This window comes from Oncorhynchus clarkii, chromosome 20, assembly GCF_045791955.1.
Source record: "Oncorhynchus clarkii lewisi isolate Uvic-CL-2024 chromosome 20, UVic_Ocla_1.0, whole genome shotgun sequence".
NCBI lineage: Eukaryota > Metazoa > Chordata > Actinopteri > Salmoniformes > Salmonidae > Oncorhynchus > Oncorhynchus clarkii.
In genome coordinates this window covers 23,828,790-23,847,363 of record NC_092166.1, presented here as the reverse complement: position 1 = coordinate 23,847,363, position 18,574 = coordinate 23,828,790, and the positions used below count along the sequence as shown (strand labels likewise).

The 18,574-nt window shown below is 41.0% G+C and overlaps 2 protein-coding genes across 2 annotated transcripts in view; both read left to right on the top strand.

The window, feature by feature from the left end:
* Nucleotides 1-1,242: 1,242 nt before the first annotated feature.
* LOC139376104 (probable G-protein coupled receptor 141) lies at nucleotides 1,243-3,346 on the top strand. The gene is made up of 3 exons (XM_071118293.1): nucleotides 1,243-1,430; nucleotides 1,717-1,799; nucleotides 1,918-3,346. Exon 3 carries the CDS (start codon nucleotides 1,924-1,926, stop codon nucleotides 2,812-2,814), a length of 891 nt encoding a protein of 296 aa, XP_070974394.1. The 5' UTR covers nucleotides 1,243-1,430; nucleotides 1,717-1,799; nucleotides 1,918-1,923; the 3' UTR covers nucleotides 2,815-3,346.
* An 11,861-nt stretch (nucleotides 3,347-15,207) lies between these two features.
* LOC139377346 (catenin (cadherin-associated protein), delta 2b) overlaps nucleotides 15,208-18,574 on the top strand; it is a 104,468-nt gene continuing 101,101 nt past the window's right edge. The window contains exon 1 of the mRNA XM_071120370.1: nucleotides 15,208-15,407. The gene's annotated coding sequence lies outside the window, so the exon portion shown is untranslated. The remainder of the gene's footprint in view (nucleotides 15,408-18,574) is intronic.

The window sequence follows — 18,574 nt, the reverse complement described above, 5'->3', positions numbered from 1 at the left end:
GTCTGTATCTTTGTATTGATACACAATACAAAGTGTAATTAATAACTGCACCATGCTCAAAGGAATATTCAATGTGTTCTTTATTTTTACCCATCAACTAATAGGTGCCCTTTGTGAACCATTGGAAAACCTCCCTGGTCTTTGTGCTTGAAATTCACTGTAACAACTGAGGGACTTTACATATAATTTGTATGTGTGGGGTACAGAGATGGGGCAGTCGTTTAAAAGTAATGTTAAACACTATTATTGCACACAGTCAGTCCATGCATCTTATTATGTGATGTGTTAAGTACATCTTTACTTCTGAATTCATTTAGGCTTGCCATACAAAAGGTTTTAATACTTAATTAATTTGTAAACATTTCTAAAAACATAATTCCACTTTGACATAATTGGGTATTGTATGTAGATCATTGACACAAAATGTAAATTTAATACATTTTAAATTCAGGCCGTAATACAGCAGAATGTGGAAAACGTCAAGGGGTGTGAATACTTTCTGAAGGCACTGTACATAGCTACTTCAATTACCTCGTTCCCCGCACATCGACTCGGTACTGGTTCTCACTGTATATAACTATGTTCTTTTTTCTCGTTATTGTTATTCATTATTCATTGTGTATTTATTCCTCATGTCACTTTTTATATTGTATTTTTGTATCTTTAACTCTGTAGTTTGTCTACCTATGTTTACAGAGCATGTGACAAGAAAATGTGATTTAATTTTAATCTAGGGTTAGGGTTGTGGTTAAAGCTAGGGTTAGCGTGAACTGGAATGTGGTCATAAAGCTAGGATTAGAGTTGTGGTTGAATTGTGAAAATAATGATTCCTCTCAGATTATTGGTGATACAAAGGAATCAGGAAGTGTTTGGTGCTTCCCCAAGCCTGACAATGTAGAAAGGTGACTTCCTTGTGTTAGTAATCTATTTCACATCAATAAAGGGTTGTGACATACGTCTCCTATAATTCAGACGGTTTATCAGTGTCATGAGCTACAAGGCAGGTTGAGCACCTTCTCAGAAGATGTTCTACATTCAGATTCTGCGTCCTCCACCTCTCAGTTACAGGTACATTACTGTAGCATTGACATTATATAAACTAAAAAGGAATGACTGTAAACCCTATCTTTGGTATTCAGACAATATTTACTTTGATGTCTCACCTGTCAATAATAGGACATATTTGGTTATAATTCTGTAGATAATGATGTACTTCACTAGAAATTTGATATCAAACAAAGATATGGGATCTCCACACATACTGTAGTATTGGCCACAAACAGAAAAACCATTCTGAGTTAATAATTATCCAACTGCTCCACCTGACAAGTTGTATCTGCATACCAATGGCTCTGCTGGAGAGGTCAGTTCTAAGGTGTGTGTGCAGCCAGTGAATACTCTGAAACGGACAACCTTATGTTAGGTCAACGGTATGCCTATGTTTTTCTCTCATTTCTTGCTTCAGAAGAGGGTCAGGTGAATTTGTGGTTTTATTTAATCAGGTATTTTCTGTTTTATTCATTTCCCATGTATTCCCGTAGCCAGTTTATTTTAGTGAGCTTTTCAGATGACTGAGATCATGACTATTAATCACGTTTGTAAGTGCTGTTTAGCTATGTACATATTCTATGAGTATTGTATATATATATAGTCCATTTTCCATACAGTTGCCTACTATTTCCATACTGTACTATTGACACACTTTTACTCCCACAGCATCCATATCTTCTATATTTAATTTAGGTCATTTAGCTGACACTCTTATCCAGAGGGACATACAGTTGGTGCATTAAACTAAGGTAAGACGACATGGCCCCCTAACCTAACATTACATTTATAAGAATACTGTATGTATCTAAATAATGTTACATGTCTTACTTCAAATTCTCCTTATTTCACAATTCATGACACCAAGAGGAGAGGATGGGGAATGGGACAAATGTCGACAATGCCATACCTAAATCATACAGAGATGCATTGCTGTCAATATACACTATTGTGCTCGTTGGAGGGACCATCAGCATGTCCCTCATGATCAACATCATCAAGTCCAACGTCCGCTCGGTGACCACTACAGCCGTTCTGAATCTGATTGTGGTCCACTTCGTCTTCCTCCTGACTGTGCCCTTCCGCCTTTATTTCTATGCGGCCGGCGAGTGGCATCTTGGTCCTAACTTCTGCAAGGTGGTCAGTGCCATGATCCACGCCCACATGTACTTAGCCTTCGTCTTCTATGTGATCATTCTGGTGATCCGCTACCTGAGTTTCTTCAGGAGGTTCAATCAGGTGGAGTTCTACAGGAGGCTGCACGCCCTGGGGGCCAGTGCTGCTGTCTGGGGCCTCATGCTCATTGTGGTGGTCCCTTTGACTGCTGTGAAGTATGGATCATCTACAGATAATAATACAACAACCAATGACAACCAGTGCTTCAATTTCGGAAGGATCTTTGACGAGAAACATACTGTGGCTGTGCTGAATTACATCATCTGTGCTCTCATCATCGTGGTTACATTGGCCCTGGCCTGTTGCCAAGTGTGGATTTTGGGCTGTGTGTACAGAACTCACAGGGCGATGATCTTCTCTCAACAGGAGTTTTGGGCTCAGATCAAAAGTCTTTGCTTTATGCTGGTCATTATAGTATGCTTTGTTCCATACAATGTATTCAGGATTTACTATGTGAGTAATTATAATGTCAGTCTCCAAATGAAGAATGAGTTTGCCCTTGCTGTCACGACGTTCAGCTGCTTTGACATGTTGACTTTTATAGGGAGGGGGTCGTTCAGACCCTGTGATACAACATGTTGTGTATCATAAGAATAACATAAGAATGTACTTTTTCTTATGATATGTGATGTAAAGAATGTAACATGAGAATAGGACTCTATTTGCACCTTAATTAATACCAAATTATAAAACTGTACAGACTCTTTGATCTACTTACTTCACAGCAAACAATATCAGAAGTAACAGTTACTTCAGTATATACCTCTTTCTAGCAGTTCCCTAAGTGGGATACGTCCTTCAGGTTAAATCAGAAAAGACATGAAAACAAATAGTGGAGCTGTGTTTATTGTTCTTGTTGTACAGTTCTGGAACATGATACAAAGTATTTACATACTCCCACCACATGGATGGGTTTCTACAAATTAGCTAAAATGATTCTGATTTAACAGTCACCTACAATTTGGCATACTGTAACACATTAGCATAACAAACATACAGTGAATGATCAAACATTTTGTGAATGATCAAATTTTGATAAACCATGCATTCTTTATCATCTTTTTTTACAACTACATTTTCAAGTGAATTATATGTTTCATTAAAATGTACTCTGTTTGTTCAGTGTTTCACATTTGCCTTCCTTTTGGGAAAACATTTCCATATTAATTAGGAAGGAATAATATAGTAACAATTGATCTACATAAACTCAGCAAAAAAAAGAACTGTCCTCTCGCTGTCAACAGCGTTTATTTTCAGCAAACTTAACATGTGTAAATATTTATATGAACATAACAAGATTCAACAACTGATACATAAACTGAACAAGTTCCACATACATGTGACTAACAGAAATGTAATAATGTGTCACTGAACAAGGGGGGGGGGGGTCAAAATCAAAAGTAACAATATCTGGTGTGGCCACCAGCTGCATTAAGTACTGCAGTGCAATCTCCTCATGAACTGCACCAGATTTGCCAGTTCTTGCTGTGAGATGCCCCACTCTTCCACCAAGGCACCTGCAAGTTCCTGGGCATTTCTGGGGGGGAATGGCCCTAGCCCTCACCCTCCGATTCAACAGGTCCCAGACGTGCTCAATGGGATTGAGATCCGAGCTCTTCGTTGGCCATGGCAGAACACTGACATTCCTGTCTTGCAGGAAATCACGCACAGAACGAGCCGTATGGCTGGTGGCATTGTCATGTTGGAGGGTCATGTCAGGATGAGCCAGCAGGAAGGGTACCACATGAGGGAGGAGGATGTCTTCCCTGTAACACACAGCGTTGAGATTGATTCCAATGTCAACAAGCTCAGTCCGATGATGCTGTGACACACCGCCCCAGACCATGACGGACCCTTCACCTCCAAATCGTTCCAGCACCAGAGTACAGGCCTCGATGTAACGCTCATTCCTTCGACAATAAATGCGAATCCGACCATCACTCCTGGTGAGACAAAACCGCGACTAGTCAGTGAAGAGCACTTCTTCCAGTCCTGTCTGGTCCAGCGACGGTGGGTTTGTGCCCATAGGCGATGTTGTTGCCGGTGATGTCTGGTGAGGACCTGCCTTACAACAGGCCTACAAGCCCTCAGTCCAACCTATTGAGGACAGTCTGAGCACTGATGGAGGGATTGTGCATTCCTGGTGTAACTCGGGCAATTGTTGTTGCATTCCTGTACCTGTCCCGCAGGTGTGATGTTCGGATGTACTGATCCTGTGCAGGTGTTGTTACACGTGGTCTGCCACTGTGAGGATGATCAGCTGTCTGTCCTGTTTCCGCTGTCTTAAGCGTCTCACAGTACAGTACAGACATTGCAATTTATTGCCCTGGCCCCATCTGCAGTCCTCATGCCTTCTTACAGCATGGCAGGTTCACGCAGATGAGCAGGGACCCTGGGCATCTTTCTTTTGGTGTTTTTCAGAGCCAGTAGAAAGGCCTCTTTAGTGTCCTAAGTTTTCATAACTGTGACCTTAATTTCCTACCGTCTGTAAGCTGTTCCAGACCGCTCCACAGGTGCATGTTCAGTAATTGTTTATGGTTCATTGAACAAACATGGGAAACAGTGTTTAAACCCTTTACAATGAAGATCTGTGAAGTTATTTTGATTTTTACAAATTATCTTTGAAAGACAGGGTCCTGAAAAAGGGACGTTTCTTTTTTTTGCTGAGTTTAGTATGACTGCATCAGTGAAATTGCCCATCAGCGACTTTTTAAAGCATGTTACATAGAAAGTATAGGCATACACAATGCGTAACAGGGTTGGGGTCAATTCCAGACAATTTAGGAAGTACACTGAAATTCCAAATCTCTACGAAACTTTTCAATTAGGAAAATTTGGGCTTGGAATTGGATTCTGAGGGGCCTCCTGGGTGGCGCAGTGGTCTAAGACACTGCATTGCAGTGCATTGTGCCACTTGAAATTCTGGGTTTGAGTCCAGGCTCTGTCGTAGCCGGCCATGACCAGGAGACCCATGGGGCGGCGCGCAATTGGCCCAGCGTCGTCCGGGTTATGGGAGGGTTCGGCCAGCAGGGATGTCCTTGTCCCATCACGCACTAGCGACTCCTGTGGCGGGCCGGGCGTAGTGCGCGCTGACACGGTTGCCAAGTGTACGGTGTTTCCTCCAACACATTGGTGCTGCTGGCTTCCGCTTTAGGTGGGCATTGTGTCAAGAAGCAGTGTAGCTTCTTGACACAAGGACGCACGGCTCTCGACCTTCGCCTCTGCCGAGTCCGTACGGGTGTTGCAGCGATGAGACAATTGGATACCACGAAATTAGGGAGAATAAAAACAAAAAACGATTGGAATTTGATTTACTGTCTGAATAGATTGAAATGGAATTGACCCCAACCCTGGTGCATAATGCCATCATATAATTTGGTAAGCATTTATTACACATACACACCCACTTTAGTGGTGCTTGGCTTCAACAACAGCACTGCAAAATGTTAAACTAACTTGGAATTAAAAAAGTGTATCTTAAAGTACTGGTTGCTACATCTGTGGTCGGCATCAATAGTGATACAGTCTCAGGTGTAAACTACAACTCCAAACAAAGCATACAAAAAAGTTTAAAATTGTGTACGTGCATTTTTAAAGAAACACTGCGCAAATTAAGATGTTGACAGACCTAGTGTAATCTATTCTGTAAATAATGCCGATATCCAAGGTAGTGGTGTTGTTTAATAAAAACCTGTGATCAATGACGTATACTGTATAACATATACGATAAAAAAAAATGGGGCGGTGTCTGGATGATGTTTCTGAAGGAAGTATGAGATCAAAATGCTCAAATCCTTTCAGTCACCACAGCAACCACAAACTGTAGTCCACCTGTAGTTTCTACTACCTGGAAACCCACTGTCAACCAGCACCATTATAACCGATCTTTATATGCTCTTTGCAGTTCCTTGCATCCTCTAGTAAGTTAGATGGATCCTGAAATATTACTTAAATCACTATTTGCCAACCTCAGTCTGGCTTTAGCCCTAATCCATTGTTAAATACGGGGATGTTTGGCCCAATCTCCATATTAAAAACATGTGTCTCACCCAGCCAAGGGCGTCGAATTCTACACAGTTTAATGATTTCCCGTTGACTACAGTTTTTCTTTCAAAACGAACTACACCGTTTGTGTGACTTTGGGAGACTGTGGTGGTGAGTGCAGGCCCAACTCAGTGTTTAGGCCTGAAAGTTTCCCCGATTCTTCTGCCCTGACTGTGGCAGAGCGTTTGTGGACGATTCCTGACTTTCTTCCATGTCAGCTCCTGCTCCAATATAAAGAATATGGAAAATGTAAAGAATATGTTATCTTCATGCTGCAACACAGTGACAGCTACAGTAAATACAATAATGATAGCTCTTAGTATTGAAACATCATGGCTACGTCTCAAATGGCATCCCATTCCCTATATAGTGCACTATGTTTGACCAAGGGCCATACTGCATCTGGGTCAGAAGTAGTGCACTATATGGAATCAGGTAGGCCCTGGTCAAAACAAAAACACTATAATAACGCAGCCCATGAAACAGGATCATTTGAATGAAGATCTCACCGGTTGGATTGATGTTGAGTTGAGATAGGCTCAGGGGGAGATCTCTGGCGTTTGGGTCAGTGGGGCTTTGGAGGATATCATGCAGGGCATTCCTTCGTCCAGTTCTACCGGAGGCTATGAAGTCTGCATACGTCACTTCAACTTCGGTCATCGCTGACACATGTTCACATAGCCACTCCTGAAACAAGTGTCATTCACAGTCAATCAGTCAACCATATAGGATGCACTCAATGCACACATTCTTCGGCCTGTATAGCAGATCATACACATCTTTTGTCCATCATTGTTCCTCAAAGGATGGCTCCAAACAGCAGACCTGAACCTGGTTTCCCAAAAGCATCTTAAGGCCAATTTCACCATTAGATTGGCTAAATTCATTGTTAGACCCATAGGATCCTAAGGTTCTAAGATGTTTTTTATAGCGATTTTGGAATGTAAATATTGGTTGGGCAAACTCCCCCCAATTTGTTTTGATACTTGCCAGCAAAGCAGCTACATAACACAACACTAAATACATTAATTGCACTATAACGGTGACATACGTTGCCCACAAACTGTTAGGGCCTACATAAAGCCATCCTAACAGCAGAGCTTTTATCCTAACCACTACGCTCTGTATTTTCCGCTGGCTGCCCCACCACCAAAGAAAGAACTGAGCTAGTCTGAAACACTTGCATTTTGGTGATTCCTTAAGAAAAGCAAAAAAGAGACCATGTTTGCATGCGGCTTTATTAACTCCATTTTTTTTTTTACATTGTTGCAAACTGATATGTGACACATCGATGCCTAAATAAATAAATACAAATTAGGGGCTCTGCCCCACCTGCCCTGAATGACGGGTCGCCAATGAAATATGCTTTTGGGAAACCGGGCCCTGATCAGCATATCTAATGCTCATAATTTCCTTGAAAAACAGTGCAATACATGCGGTGACATGCTCGTTGTTAGTCCGATATCAGGATCTTACCTTGAGTAATCTGTCATCCTACGACTGTAAAATCCGAGCCACATTTTTGAGCGAGTGACAAAGGGAATCTAGTCTAGTGGGCCTACAAAGGAATCAAATTGACCGTACACGACGCGGATCATCTACAAAACCCCACAGGATTATTTACACTCTAGGTAAATATCTGGATTTAGATAGCCTACTCACACCGGTTTATAGCCTATTGCCTTTACATACGATGTACGGTTATTGTACGCGCATCAATACTATACATGTAAAACCCCAGTCGTTGCCTTACATTCCTTGATTGACAGGTTTTCTGCTGCTCTGACCAATAAACACCATCGTAACGCACATCCACAAGATCATTGGATAGGGCGAACAAAAGGGATGAGATTTTGGAGCATCACAGCCGAATCAAAAACAAACGAATGTTCTGCCTCCTATATTCAATTCAAAGGGCTTTATTGGCATGGGAAACATATGTTAACAATGCCAACGCAAGTGAAGTAGATAATATACAAAAGTTAAATAATCAAAAAGTAACAGTAAACATTACACTCACAGAAGTTCCAGTTGAATAAAGACATTACAAATGTAACGATGTGCAAACGGTTAAAGTAAAAAATGGAAAATAAATTAACATAAACATGGGTTGTATTTACAATGGTGTTTGTTCTTCACTGGTTACCCTTTTCTTGTGGCAACAGGTCACAAATATTGCTGCTGTAATGGCACACTGGTATTTCACCCAGTAGATATGGGAGTTTATCAAAATTGGGTTTGTTTTCGAATTATTTGTGGATCTGTGTAATCTGAGGGAAATATAGGTCTCTAATATGGTCATACAGTTGAAGTCAGAAGTTTACATACACTTAGGTTGGAGTCATTAAAACTCGTTTTTCAACCACTCCACAAATTTCTTGTTAACAAACTATAGTTTGTGCATGACACAAGTAACTTTTCCAACAATTGTTTACAGACAGATTATTTCACTTATAATTCACTGCATCACAATTCCAGTGGGTCAGAAGTTTACATACACTAAATTGACTGTGCCTTTAAACAGCTTGGAAAATTCCAGAAAAGGATGTCATTGCGTTAGAAGCTTCTGATAGGCTAATTGACATAATTTGAGTCAATTGGAGGTGTACCTGTGGATGTATTTCAAGGCCTACCTTCAATCTCAGTGCCTCATTGGAAAATCAAAAGAAATCAGCCAAGACCTCAGAAAAATAATTGTAGACCTCCACAAGTCTGGTTCATCCTTGGGAGCAATTTCCAAACATCTGAAGGTACCATGTTCATCTGTACAAACAATAGTACACAAGTATAAACACCATGGGACCACGCAGCCGTCATACCGCTCAGGAAGGAGACGCGTTCTGTCTTCTAGAGATGAACGTACTTTGGTGCGAAAAGTGCAAATCAATCCTGGAACAACAGCAAAGGACCTTGTGAAGATGCTGGAGGAAACAGGTACAAAAGTATCTATATCCACAGTCGAACGAGTCCTATATCAACATAACTTGAAAGGCCAATCAGCAAGGAAGAAGCCACTCCTCCAAAACTGCCATGAAAAAAGCCAGACTATGGTTTGCAACTGCAGATGGGGACAAAGATCGTACTTTTTGGAGAAATGTAATCTGGTCTGATGAAACAAAAATAGAACTGTTTGGCTATAATGATTGTTATGTTTGGAGGAAAAAGGGGAAGGCTTGCAAGCTGAAGAACACCATCCCAACCGTGAAGCACGGGGGTGGCAGCATCATGTTGTGGGGGTGCTTTGCTGCAGGAGGGACTGGTGCACTTCACAAAATAGATGGCATCTTGAGGAAAACAAAGTATGTGGATATATTGAAGCAACATCTCAAGACATCAGTTGTGAAGTTAAAGCTTGGTCGCAAATGTGTCTTCCAAATGGACAATGACCCCAAGCACACTTCCAAAGTTGGGGGAAAATGGCCTCAATCCCACTGAAAAAGCATGTGCGAGCAAGGAGGCCTACAAACCTGACTCAGTTACACCAGCTCTGTCAGGAGGAATGGGCCAAAATTCTCATTCTTTAAATAAAGTGGTGATCCAAACGGACCTAAAACAGGGAATTATTACTAGGATTAAATGTCAGGAATGGTGAAAAACTGAGTTTAAATGCATTTGGAAAAGGTACATGTAAACTCCTGACTTCAACTGTACATTTGGCAGGAGGTTAGGAAGTGCAGCTCGGTTTCCACCTCATTTTTTGGGGCAGTGTGCACATAGCCTGTCTTCTCTTGAGAGCCAGGTCTGCCTACAGCAGCCTTTCTCAATAGCAAGGCTATGCTCACTGAGTGTACATAGTCAAAGCTTTCCTTAAGTTTGGGTCAGTCACAGTGGTCAGGTATTCTATCAGTGTACTCTCCTGTTTATGGCCAAATAGCATTCTAGTTTGCTCTGTTTTTTTTGTTAATTACTTGACAGATTGGAAATAAATATATTTTTGTTTTCTCATGGTTGGGTCTATATCGTGTTGCTGTCCTGGGGCTCTGTGGGGTCTGTTTGTGAACAGAGCCCCAGAACCAGATTGCTTAGGGGACTCTTCCCCAGGTTAATCTCTCTGTAGGTGATGGCTTTGTTATGGAAGGTTTGTGAATCGCTTCCTTTTAGGTGGTTGTAGAATTTAATGGCTCTTTTCTGGATTTTGATAATTTGCGGGTGTCGGCCTAAATAGGCTCCTCATGCATTATTTAGTGTTTTACGTTGTACACTGAGGATATATTTTTGCAGAATTCTGAATGCAGAGTCTCAATTTGGTGTTTGTCCCATTTTGTGAATCCAGACCTCACAACCATAAAGGGAATGGGTTCGATAACTGATTCAAGTATTTTTAGCCAGATCCGAATTGGTATGTCGAATTTGATGTTCCTTTTGAGGGCATAGAATGCCCTTCTTGCCCGGTCTCTCAGATCGTTATCAGGATCCGCTGGACTTACAGAAAACGTTTGACCTCTGTCATTGCCAACAAAGGGTATATAACAAAGTATTGGAGATAAACTTTTGTTATTGACAAAATACTTATTTTCCACCATAATTTGCAAATAAATTCATTAAAAATCCTACAATGTGATTATCTGGATTTTTTTCTAATTTTGTCTGTCATAGTTGAATTGTACCTATGATGAAAATTACAGGCCTCATCTTTTTAAGTGGGAGAACTTGCACAATTGGTGTCTGACTAAATATTTTTTTGCCCCACTGTATGTATGTGTACGTACACACACACACACACACACACACACACACACACACACATACATACATACATACATACATACATACATACATACATACATACATACATAGTGAGATAATGTCATCCCTGCAGTAATCAATGAGCCCACTAGATGGTGGCATATTGTCCATGCAGCTTTTCAGTACAGCACATTATGACCAAGGTAGGGTTTTATTATAGCTTTTCATCACATTACTGCCAAGCTGGGCACTGGGGAAACCCAGAGATGGGGAACTTAAGTTTAGCACTCTATACAATAGCAGCGCTCCACTGTAAAATACCAATAACCACCTCTGGTGTCCATCTTATTTACAGCACACCTTTTTGAGGCTATACATTAACATTTGTCAGAATGTTTGAAAACATGTTTTTGTTTTTATTTCTCTGACTGTGACTCAAGCTGCCTATGTAAAAGGATGAGCTACAATGCAATAGAGCAGTGGTGCCTCTCTCTCTCGTTCATAGATTTAGTAAGATTGTGTTTGGGTTGGGGGGGGGGGGATGTGCATTGGGGGCTAAATCCCTGGCATTTCATCCTATAATCTTCTCATCAAGATCACGTGTGAATGAGTTTTCTATATCCACCAGAAAGTGGACATTGATCCAAAACGGAAGCACTTGGGCTCAGACTTTGCTATCCTCTTGGTGGGAAGGCCTCCGAGCCGGGGAGACTGGCTCAGCTGGGGATTACAGCCTGGTTTCATCTATCAGGTCTGCGTCCAAAATGGCACCCTATTACCTATGTAGTGTATGACTTTTTCTATCAGAACCCTATAGTCCCTGGTCAAAGTAGTGCACTAGGGAATAGCGTGCCATGTGGAACGCACCCCAGGCTAGCGCAGGGGGGAGCAAGGCTCACATGACATCACCACCCCATGCATGGTCTACTGGGCTGTTCTGTTGCTAAGGTTCACCAAGGAACGCAATTATCACACAATGCTCATTTGTGTGCAATTGGATTGTTTGACGTGTTGTGTACTATGGGAAATGGATGGTGGAATATTTAGCCTTTAGATTCGGGTGTGTGTGCGTGCGTGTGTGTGCGTGCATGCATGTGTGCATGCGTGCGTGCAATAGTTTTTCCTCTTACTGTGTATTGTTCTCCTGAGTCCACTGACTGTCTCTCTATTGTTTCTCTGTCAAGGTTTATCAGAGGCTACTCCTCTGACACTGTCTGAACCCTCCCCATGCATCCTAAGTGACTGATGATGCTACTGCAACCTCAAGTGAGATACAAATCAAAAGGTAGAGCCTATCTTTGCTGCCAGATGTCCTTTCAACTCAGCAGCATTTTTTCCATACCAGAACAACATACAGTACAACGTTATTTGGGTATTTCTTTAATCACAACTGGCAATTACAGTGGGGCAAAAAAGTATTTAGTCAGCCACCAATTGTGCAAGTTCTCCCACTTAAAAAGATGAGGCCTGTAATTTTCATCATAGGTACACTTCAACTATGACAGACAAAATGAGAAGCAAAAAATCCAGAAAATCACATTGTAGGATTTTTTATGAATTTATTTGCAAATTATGGTGGAAAATAAGTATTTGGTCACCTACAAACAAGCAAGATTTCTGGCTCTCACAGACCTGTAACTTCTTCTTTAAGAGGCTCCTCTGTCCTCCACTCGTTACCTGTATTAATGGCACCTGTTTGAACTTGTTATCAGTATAAAAGACACCTGTCCACAACCTCAAACAGTCACACTCCAAACTCCACTATGGCCAAGACCAAAGAGCTGTCAAAAGACACCAGAAACAAAATTGTAGACCTGCAGCAGGCTGGGAAGACTGAATCTGCAATAGGTAAGCAGCTTGGTTTGAAGAAATCAACTGTGGGAGCAATTATTAGGAAATGGAAGACATACAAGACCACTGATAATCTCCCTCGATTTGGGGCTCCATGCAAGATCTCACCCTGTGGGGTCAAAATGATCACAAGAACGGTGAGAAAAAATCCCAGAATCACACGGGGGGACCTAGTGAATGACCTGCAGAGAGCTGGGACCAAAGTAACAAAGCCTACCAACAGTAACACACTACGCCGCCAGGGACTCAAATCCTACAGTGCCAGACGTGTCCCCCTGCTTAAGCCAGTACATGTCCAGGCCCGTCTGAAGATTGCTAGAGAGCATTTGGATGATCCAGAAGAAGATTGGGAGAATGTCATATGGTCAGATGAAACCAAAATAGAACTTTTTGGTAAAAACTCAACTCGTCGTGTTTGGAGGACAAAGAATGCTGAGTTGTATCCAAAGAACACCATACCTACTGTGAAGCATCGGGGTGGAAACATCATGCTTTGGGGCTGTTTTTCTGCAAAGGAACCAGGACGACTGATCCGTGTAAAGGAACGAATGAATGGGGCCATGTATCGTGAGATTTTGAGTGAAAACCTACTTCCATCAGCAAGGGCATTGAAGATGAAATGTGGCTGGGTCTTTCAGCATGACAATGGTCCCAAACACATCGCGCGGGCAACGAAGGTGTGGCTTCGTAAGAAGCATTTCAAGGTCCTGGAGTGGCCTAGCCAGTCTCCAGATCTCAACCCCATAGAAAATCTTTGGAGGGAGTTGAAAGTCAGTGTTGCCCAGCAACAGCCCCAAAACATCACTGCTCTAGAGGAGATCTGCATGGAGGAATGGGCCAAAATACCAGCAACAGTGTGTGAAAACCTTGTGAAGACTTACAGAAAATGTTTGACCTCTGTCATTGCCAACAAAGGGTATATAACAAAGTATTGGAGATAAACTTTTGTTATTGACAAAATACTTATTTTCCAACATAATTTGCAAATAAATTAATTAAAAATCCTACAATGTGATTATCTGGATTTTTTTTCTCATTTTGTCTGTCATAGTTGAAGTGTACCTATGATGAAAATTACAGGCCTCTCATCTTTTTAAGTGGGAGAACTTGCACAATTGGTGGCTGACTAAATACTTTTTTGCCCCACTGTATGTTGGGCTATAAGAGCGGTGCATGGTGTGTGATACCTGAGAGAAGAGAGTGAGCTCAGGTGTGCTTATTCACCCCTAGGGACAGGATGACACACTACTGATAACAACAATGAGCAGCAGCCAGAGAATGACTGCCTTCTTCCTCCATGTTGAATTATTATGTTATATCTTGATAGGTACCTTCAACAATACTGATGAACATCGTTTGCTGTAGAACGTGCTTTGGTATTTATGTTGCACGTTTAGAGGTGACAGAAAATGCTAAAATATGATATTGTTTTCACCAAGCGTCCCCTGCATGCCATGTGTACCTTTGTTTGAATTTAATGTGACCTTTTGTTTGACCTTTTTTTATGACCTTTTATATTAATGATTTTTCTTAGGAAAACAGGTGCAACATGTGCGCTCCCAGGCTACTGTATGTGAATTGTGTCTTGGGGCCATTCAGTGGTTTCACCTTGACAGTGTGTGCTGAAGGAATTACAAACCTCTACATAATGCACATTTATTTCAAACGGGGTTACATTGTGAGTGGGTGGTACGAATTTTGATCAACCTCCAAAACCTCCACATCCACTCCCCCAGACCCAAATAGTTTAACATTACTGATCTTGCAATCTGCCTCTGTGGTGTGCCCTTTTGCCTCAGAGGAAGTGATGTGGCGACTGGCCCACGTTTGTACAGTAGTCGTGTTGCTGCTCTATGCCAAAAGGGCCCCAGGACAGATGATGTCACCTAAACTAGGTTGAGAAAATGGAGGGATGACTACTAGAGTGGAGAAGAAAATAGATGCTTAGACATTTGTTTTACTTATAGAACATTAAAAAAAGTAAGAAATATATTTGTCAATCCCATTGTATGTATGGACACATAGCCCCATATAGTTTCAATAGATGTCCTCCATATGGGGCTAAATTGACCCCCAATTTATAATTTCAATTAAAAGTAGCAATATATACAGAAATATTTATTTCAAAAAGTAAAAACTAGTAGGCCTGAGAAGAAAAGACTAAACTCATGTCAGATTATACCTATTCACTTGATGGCTGTGTAGCGTAGGCTACAGATGGCTTGAAATGTGGGGAGAGAAGAGATGCTCATCCTTGCATCACCAGGAGATGTCGTTGCCTGTACCCGTACCTAAACAGCACAACGTTGTCTGACAGCAAGGGGAATGTTAAAGACAAGGGAGCATTGGAGAGAGCAAGCGCCGCTGCCTTCTCTGCTGCACAGTGCACAACCCAGTGAACGGGTCTCCCTAGACTGCCCGTACCTATAGCGGTCTCTCTTGGCCATTCGGTGGATGCTGTCTTTTCGGGCAACACCAACGTCGGGCGTAAAGTGTGTTTTCGGACAATTCGTAAGGAATGCTTTACATATTTTACATGGTTTGAATTTTGGTTACCAATCGAGGGGAGTCGAGAACAACGCGGTTCCCCGGCATATTTTACAGTAAGCGCAATGTCATTCCAATTGCTTTTCCAGCTGTCATACACTCCAAACAATTACAAAATAGGATGCATTTGTCAGTCGAGACGGGAAGGGAGGAACAATCGCCAGCTCTGGCTTGCCTTTGCATACATTTTTCACCCCTTTGTTACTCTGCCAGATGTTTTTCCAGGGTCCGAAAGTAATATTTCAGATTTATTGTGGGCTATAGCATGCATTGATTGTGGACTGAAAATGGAATCCATTTGAGGACGATTCGCTAGCTAAAGCGGGGATGCTCTGAGAAAACACCCTATTACTTTCCGATTGACCTAAATTTGAACGATATATTTATAAGATTATACTGGTCGACATCAGATCGCATTAGATGACCGTCATTCTTTTGTCTGTAATGCAATGCTGTAGGAAAGGTGGAAAGGTGAGATTAAATGTCTCATTTTCATAGCTGATGATGACTGCCAATGAATAAGATTCATTCATTCTTAAATTTCTAGGCTATGCATTATTAGGTATTCTATGACTAGCAGGTCTTTCATCACCAAATGTAGCCTAGCTGCATAATTTCTGTCTATTTGAATAGGGTGCCTTGCCTCAGTTAGATCAACTCCATATAAAATTGCCCTCTTTTTTTTTATTTGCATGTGATGCTTGGCGTTTGATCGTGTTTTGACTGCAATGCCTGGCATGAATATTTAAAGAATAGACAAATAGACTTGTTTCCGAAACTCGTTTTTTCTATCAGGAATAATAACATTGATGATGTTAAGTTGAAGGTATAAGTCATGTTGAAACCATATACATCATTGAATGAATGAGTTAATGGTTGCCCAGGCCTATAGGTAAGGCTAGGCATTTATAGTTCAATATTCTACATCAGGCCTGTTTGTGTGTAAAGGGATGAGAAGCTCACATGGTCAAAATTCTATAGATTTTATGGACAAATCAACCTCATAAGCCCTGATAAATTGTTTCTATTTAGATACAATAGGACACATCCTGCGGTCAGATGTATATGATGTTTGTCTCCCCAGGGCCACACAATGACTATTGGCCCTCACTGGGTCATCAACAACAATGATAGTGTAGTAGTTCCTATCTAGATCACTAAGAGAGGAAGCCTTAATTATGGACAGGATGATATGATACATTTTTGTAAATATAATTAAAATGGTTAAGTGATTGAGAAAAAAGGGTCAAAGGTCAAAAGATCTGCCTTCCAATTGCCCCACCTCCGGTTGTGTTATGATTTTGACAGTGGTTGGAGATATAAGCCACAAGGGTAGGGGTTGTGGTGGTCATATGGTAAGTTTCCCATTCATCTGTGGGCAAACGTGTCCTCGATACAAGGAAAACATTCCACTTATAGTTGACTGGGAGATAGGGTTCTGAAAGCAGTGTCACCCAATTTGTTATCAATTTGAATCATCCATTGTTTGACCTGATAAGCTTGCATGATAAGCGTTGTTTTTCTTCAAGGGAAATGTGTTGAATGGGTTGTCGTCTGAGTGCAGGTTGCTGTATTCCAATCTTCAAAGCTGCAGATTGATATCATAGCCTGTCTGTCTCAGCCCCTGCCCCCAGCCCCCAGCCCCCGCCTCAGTTCCTTGTGTTGATGGAAGATAATGGACATAGGCCTAGGTCATCAATTCCATGAAAGGCTGTAGTAGTACAACAACAAAAAAATCTAACATTTCAAACTAGCAGAATGCTGTTATTATCATTACATATTTAAGTGCTGCACGAAATGGAGCACATTAGCATTGGTAATAAAAAAAGATAGTTTGTGTTATTAGTAACCAGTGGTTTTCAGTCATTTAGCCTATATGTTCATAGGCAGCAGGTAGCCTAGTGGTCAGAGTGTTGGGCCAGTAACCGAAAGGTGCTAGATCGAATCCCCGATGTTCTGCCCCTGAACAAGGCAGCCAACCCACTGTTCCTAGGCCGTCATTGTAAGTAAGAATTTGTTCTTAACTGACTTGCCTAGTAAAATAACAAACATTTTTTGGGGAATAATCTGTCTTACTGCTGATTAGTGGTGTTGCTGGCTGGCCCTATCTGTGAAGGCTAATTGAAACTCCAAAGAAAATCTTGCACTGACTAGAGGAACCAATGCATCATAGGTGCTGGAGGAGTTTTGATTTAAGTAGATTTTTCTGAAATACCATTTGTCACCTACTACATACACCCCCCTACGTATTTATTTGGACAGTGAAGCTAAAACTATTAATTTGGCTCTATACTCCAACATTTTGGATTTAAGATACAATGTTTCACTGAGGCTACAGTACAGAATGTCACCTTTTATTTGAGGTTATTTTCATACATATCTATTTTACTATTTAGAAATGAAAGCACTATGTATCTAGTAGTCCTCTTATTTAACTGTGTCATAAGTATTTGGACAAATTCACTTACGTGTATTAAAGTAGTCAAAAGTGTAGTATATGGCCCCATATTACTAGCGCACAATGATTACACCAAGCTTGTGACTACAAACGTGTTGATCTTTGTGCCTCTGTAACTTTCTCACTCATCATTATTCACAATTCATTCATGATTATCCATAATCCATTATTCATAATCCACATTAATGTAGATGTTTCTTATTTACAATAAAAGTGATTCCAAAATGACACAATACATCATTTACCATTCATTCCTATTGGGCACAAAATAATCGGAAACACAACCAAAACAAACTTCAAATTCATCCAACAAGTTTGTTTGAGTCATTGTGTGCTAGGAATATCGGACCATATGTTAACCTTTTCACTACTTCAATACAAATAAGTGAATTTGTCGAAATACTAACAACATCTTCAAATAGGTGGACTAGATACATAAAGTGCTTTAATTTCTAAACGATAAAACAGATACGGATGAAAATACCCTCAAATAAAAAGTTGCATTATGTGCTTTTGCCTCATATGAAACATTTGATCTCAAATCCAAAATGCTGGATTATAGAGACAAATTTAATTGAACAAGTTTTAGCTTCACTGTCCAAATAAATACGTAGGGGAGTGTAGATTTTTCTGTTAGCCCACTGGGCGTAGGCCTATGCCTCAAAGGCTGCGTCTACACAGGCAGCCCAATTCAGATTTTTTTCAGAGCTGATTTGATTGGTCAGCAGACCAATTAGTGGGGAAAAGATCAGAATTGGGCTGACT